Source organism: Triticum aestivum, chromosome 6B, assembly GCF_018294505.1.
Source record: "Triticum aestivum cultivar Chinese Spring chromosome 6B, IWGSC CS RefSeq v2.1, whole genome shotgun sequence".
Taxonomy (NCBI): domain Eukaryota; kingdom Viridiplantae; phylum Streptophyta; class Magnoliopsida; order Poales; family Poaceae; genus Triticum; species Triticum aestivum.
The window spans coordinates 135,339,284-135,344,662 of NC_057810.1; the positions used below are offsets into that span (position 1 = coordinate 135,339,284).

Here is a 5,379-nt window from a genome sequence, read left to right on the forward strand (position 1 = left end):
CAAGCTCATCTACATGCCTTCGTATCGTTGTTTCTGCCATGTTTGAATCTGTAGTATAACTTGCCATGTTTACATGGGTGCCATCATATTTTCTGATCCTTTTTGGCTTATGGTCAGTAAGGGACTTTTGTTCTATGCAATTAGTAGATTCATTCCATGCCTTTGTTTGCCATGATAAGTTCCTGTAACATGTTGTTTGATAGCTCTAAACATTGCAACCTGATGTTATTTTCTGCAAAGTCTGAACTGTTATTATTTGCAATCTTACCATGTGTGTTTGAACATGTTCTAGTGATTTCTGGAGATAGCTCAGTGTTCAGGTTTTGTAATTCTTTACCTGTACATCATGTCCATGTATTTTGTTTTCTTGTTGAGGTGCTTTAGCATGTTGTTTTGATGCTTGCAAGATGCCTAGTTGCTGTTTTGGACAGATTGTTGCTATAACTTGTTTCATGTGCGTGTGCTGAACCGTTGCTCCGTTTTGAGTGTGCTCTATATGAAACTTGCTTGATTTCACATATAGTTTCATACTGTCATGTTGCATCCTTGTTTTGGTGCGTTTGCTTGATGTTTGTATGCATTTTGCATCAATGCCATGTTTAACTTGTTTTGCTCATATCTTCTAGGCCGTAGCTCCGAATTAAAGAAACTTTATATGTAACTTGACTAGAATCTCGTGTAGATCATCTTTGTGCATCTTAACTTACTGTTTAACAACTTGAACATAAGGTTTGTTCAGATCTGGACTAATTTCGAAATATGCATATGAGGACTTACCGGAATTGTTATGTTGTTCCCGGCCTCATTTAAACTTGCCTTGGTGTGTTGCTCTTGTTTGCATCATCTCTTGCCATGAGTAGCTTCATGTAGGCTTGTCATGCATCATGCTTGTTTGGCATCATGTCTTGATCATGTGTGGTGTGTTTACCGTGTTGTGTGCTTCTTCTCGATAGTTCCTGTTTCGTTGCGATCGTGAGGATTCGTTCGTCTACGCTTGGTTCATCTTCGTGGCTTCATCTTCTTCATGGACTCGTTCTTCTTCCTAGTGGGATTTCAGGCAAGATGACCTCTACCCTGGATCTCACTACTATCATTGCTATGCTAGTTGCTTCGTTCTATCTCTATGCTGTGTTACATATCTTTTGCTCATCAAGTCTCTCATATTGCCATGAACCTCTAACCTTTGACATCTTTCCTATGCAAACCATTGCTTGGCTATGTTACCGCTTTTGCTCAGCCCTCTTATAGCGTTGCTAGTTGCAGGTGAAGTTGAAGATTGCTCCATGATGGACAGGATTTATGTTTGGGATATCACAATATCTCTTATATTATTAATGCATCTATATACTTGGTAAAGGGTGGAAGACTCGGCCTTATGCCTGGTGTTTTGTTCCACTCTTGCCGCCCTAGTTTCCATCATCCCGGTGTTATGTCCCGGATTTTGCGTTTCTTACGCGGTCGGGTGATTTATGGGACCCCCTTGACAGTTCGCTTTGAATAAAATTCCTCCAGTAAGGCCCAACCTTGGTTTTACCATTTGCCTCACCACCACCTATACCTTTCCCTTGGGTCGGCCAACCCGAGGGTCATCTTTATTTTAGCCCCCCCCGGGCCAGTGCTTGTCTAAGTGTTGGTCCGAACCGATTAGACTGCGGGGCCCCCTCGGGGAAACTCGAGGTTTGGTTTTACTCGTAGGATGTCTCATCCGGTGTTGCCCTGAGAACGAGATATGTGCAGCTCCTATCGGGATTGTCGGCGCATCGGGCGGCTTTGCTGGTCTTGTTTTACCATTGTCAAAATGTCTTGTAAACCGGGATTCCGAGTCTGATCGGGTCTTCCTGGGAGAAGGTATATCCTTCGTTGATCGCGAGAGCTTATCATGGGCTAAGTTGGGACACCCCTGCAGGGTATAATCTTTCGAAAGCCGTGTCTGCGGTTATAGGCAGATGGGAATTTGTTAATGTCCGGTTGTAGATAACTTGACACCAGATCCAAAATAAAAAAATCAACCGCGTGTGTAGCCGTGATGGTCTCTTTTCGGTGGAGTCCGGGAAGTGAACACGGTTTCTGGGTTATGGTTGACGTAAGTAGGAGTTTAGGATCACTTCTTGATCATTGCTAGCTTCACGACCGTTCCTTTTGCTCTCTTCTTGCTCTTATTTGCGTATGTTAGCCACCATATATGCTTAGTTGCTGCTGCAGCCTCACCACTTTACCCCTTCCTTTTCCTTTAAGCTTTGCTAGTCTTGATACCCATGGTAATGGGATTGCTGAGTCCTCGTGGCTCACAGATTACTACAACAACAGTTGCAGGTACAGGTTTATGCGATGATCTTGACGCGAGAGCGATGTTTGCTTGATTTGGAGTTCTTCTTCTGCTCCATCTTCGATCAGGGGATAGGTTCCAGGTGGGCAGCCTGGGCTAGCAGGGTGGATGTCGTTTGAGTTTCTGTTTGTGTTTCATCCGTAGTCTGATGTTGATCTTAAGTATTGTGATGTTGTATTCGAGTGGCATTGTATGCCTTTTGTATGTATCCCCGTCCATTATGTAATGTTGATGTAATGATATCCACCTTGCAAAAGCGTTTCAATATGCGGGTCTATCCTTGGTGGGACCTTCGAGTTCCTTTTGGATAGGGTCGCATAATGGGTGTGACACCTCGGCTACAAGTGTGGAAGTTAGACGAATGCTCACATCACATACAACAAGACCAAAAAAGAAATAAAGCAAAGGTAAGGAAAAGATGGCAAACATACCACCAGATTCAAGTCAACATGAGCACCCTTGATATAACATGCACTAGTGATTCCTCGGACATAGTTGAGGTGCTGCCACCTTGCGTATATACATACCTCTTTTTGGGACAATAATTACAAACAGCCTTCAACACAATCTCTCCCGGATGCTCCGTCGATGGCTCTTTGACCTTGTGAAAATGGGCCCAAACATCCGATGACATCCTAACAGGAGCATTGGCTCTTGGCCTCTTGTTCTTTTTCCTTTCTCTTGCCTCCTCCTCACTAGATACAACATGCACAAGTGATTCCTCGAACATAGTGTCACCTTCTAGTTCATCAGCTGATTCCTTATGCCCTTCTGATGTATCATCATCCGACATATCAACACTCGGTTGTGGCGGGACTATAAACAGATTTTGCTCCTCATATTCCTCATCGTCCTTGTTCTTGTCCTTGTCCTCATCCATGTCCACGTCCTTGTCCTCATCCTCCTCCTCGTCCTCATCCTCCTTCTCCTCGTCATCTACCACCTAACACACATGAGCACACAAATAAGCATCAAGCATCACCTATATGGTTATATGGAAATATGTCTACATCAAGCATCAAGTAAAGCAATCTTACAATAGTAGAGGCAGCGGCTTCCACGGCACGCACGCCGGCACTGGTGCGGTCAGGGAGACGCCTCGGAGGTGGAGGGTTTTTTTTAACCTACAAATCAACTCTCCCGTTGGGGCATTGGGAAAGTCTTTCGCCTTCCTAATCTGCACCTTAGGCTTCCTCTTCTTCCTCGGAACCGGCGGAGGCAACGCCGAATCTTGCCTAATTAGGTAATTCACGCTTTTGTCCTTTGCCTTCGCCTTCGCATTCTCCTTACCAGCACCCTTTCCCTTCTCATTCCCCTTCTCCTTCACCATTATCTACAAAAAACAGCACATAATATCTGCAGTCAGTACATTAATGAAGAGCAAATAATTCATCTTCTTCTTTTTGTAGCATAGAAAATCATCTAGTGCTAGTTCAAATAAACATAATTATCTCCCCACCATTATCTACAAAAAAACAGCACATCGAACAGGTACAAATCATGAACGTGGAGTCTGAAATTTATATTGATTAAAATTATTTTCAGCTTGTTAGATACTCCTGGAGTACATAATTATTTTGTGCTTGTTACATACTCCTGGAGTACATAATTCTACTTGTATTTAGGGAGTTCACATTTAGTCTGAATTTTATATGGGTACATAATTCTACTTGTATTTAGAGAGTTCACTCACAAAATTTCATACATGGCGTACTTGATTTAATATTTTGGGTATCCTTTACAGGAGAGACATCAGACATCTGATATTTGGATTCAGAAAAAGAGAGATCCCAACTTTGCAGTGCCCCTCGTATTACTATCAGGTCAAGCAACACCTGGTGCCTATATGCCAAATCATGGGAATGCATCTTTCAGTGCTACAGCTCAATCCTCTCATGCACAATTCACAGGCATGTACCATCCGCAGCAGCCTCCCTCAATCGTAAGCCCACATCCCATGGTACAAGTTACAGAAAGATTACCTCTTCCTCTTCGTGGCGCTCGGTGAGGAACCAGGGAAGGACGGACCGACGGCGTGCTGGCCTTGCTGCCTCCCCACGGCGTGCTGGCCCTGCTTCCTCCCTGATGTACACGTGCTCCTCCAGCTCAGACTCGGACGAGATGGCGCCGTCGGTGAAGGGAGAGGACGCGGGCAACGGCGCCGTTGGTGAAGGGAGAGGCCGCGGGCAACGGCGCAGTCGCCTTAGGGTTAGGGTTAGGGATCGAACAGAGGATTCAGAACAGAGGAGGAGGCGCTGCCGAATCGAGCGAGGAGGGGAATGGAACGAGGGGAGGGGGGTTGCTTGGCTCGGGGGCTTGGGGCCTCGATGTGTTACACAGTTGATGGGCTTTGGGCCATCGGTCCGCTTGGTCGGCCCGGTTAAAGACCGGACCGGACCGAATTTTTTTCGGTCTCTTTTGCTGGGCTCGGACCGGCTTATTTTCCTATCGGGTCTGGACCGTACGGGCCGATCCTAAACGGGCCACGAGCGGGCCGCAAAGCCCGCTCGGGCCGTCCAGGCTGAATCACGGCCATGGCGGGCTGACGGTTCCGATCCGGCGTCTGCTAGCTTGCTTGCCGCAACTCCGGATCTGCTGCGACGTGGGGCGGCCCGTTTGCGGCAGGGTCCTCATAGCCAGCGCCTCGATGCCGACGAGCGGTGGCGCTCTATGCGGCGACGAGGTCGCTCCGCAGTCCCCCGCGTCGGCTTCACCTTCGGCGGCCATGTCCTCCCCGGTGCCGCACCTCGTCGACGAGATCCTGGAGGAGATCTTCCTCCACCTGCCCACCCCGGCCGCGCTCGCCCGCGCCTCCACCGCCTGCCCCCGTTTCAGCGGCATCATCACCGGCCGCTCCTTCCTCCGCCGCTACCGCAAACACCACCCGCTGCCGCCCCTCGGGTTCACCGTCAAAGGTGGCTTCCACCCCGCGCAGGCGCCCCACCCCTCCGCCCCGCTCGCCCGCGCCCTCGCCGACGCCGCTGATTTCACCTACTCATTCGTCCCCCTGCCCAGCAGCAGACCCTGGTTCCCCCGCGACCTCCATGATGGCC

General features: G+C 48.1%; 1 protein-coding gene across 1 annotated transcript; it reads right to left on the minus strand.

Moving 5' to 3' along the window:
* Positions 1–2,775: 2,775 nt before the first annotated feature.
* On the minus strand, positions 2,776–5,053 carry LOC123138957 (uncharacterized). The gene is made up of 4 exons (XM_044558801.1): positions 4,906–5,053; positions 4,309–4,649; positions 3,364–3,659; positions 2,776–3,269 (listed from the first exon to the last, which is right to left on the minus strand). Exons 1-4 carry the CDS (start codon positions 5,051–5,053, stop codon positions 3,263–3,265), a joined length of 792 nt encoding a protein of 263 aa, XP_044414736.1. The 3' UTR covers positions 2,776–3,262.
* Positions 5,054–5,379: the final 326 nt, after the last annotated feature.

Coding starts and splice junctions, on each gene's coding strand:
- LOC123138957 (XM_044558801.1), bottom strand. CDS start 5,053: ATGGCCGCCGAAGGTGAAGCCGACGCGGGGGACTGCGGAGCGACCTCG. Junction 4,650..4,905: donor GCAGCAGATCCGGAGTTGCG/GCAAGCAAGCTA, acceptor TAACACATCGAG/GCCCCAAGCCCCCGAGCCAA. Junction 3,660..4,308: donor AGCGCCACGAAGAGGAAGAG/GTAATCTTTCTG, acceptor TGTTTTTTGTAG/ATAATGGTGAAGGAGAAGGG.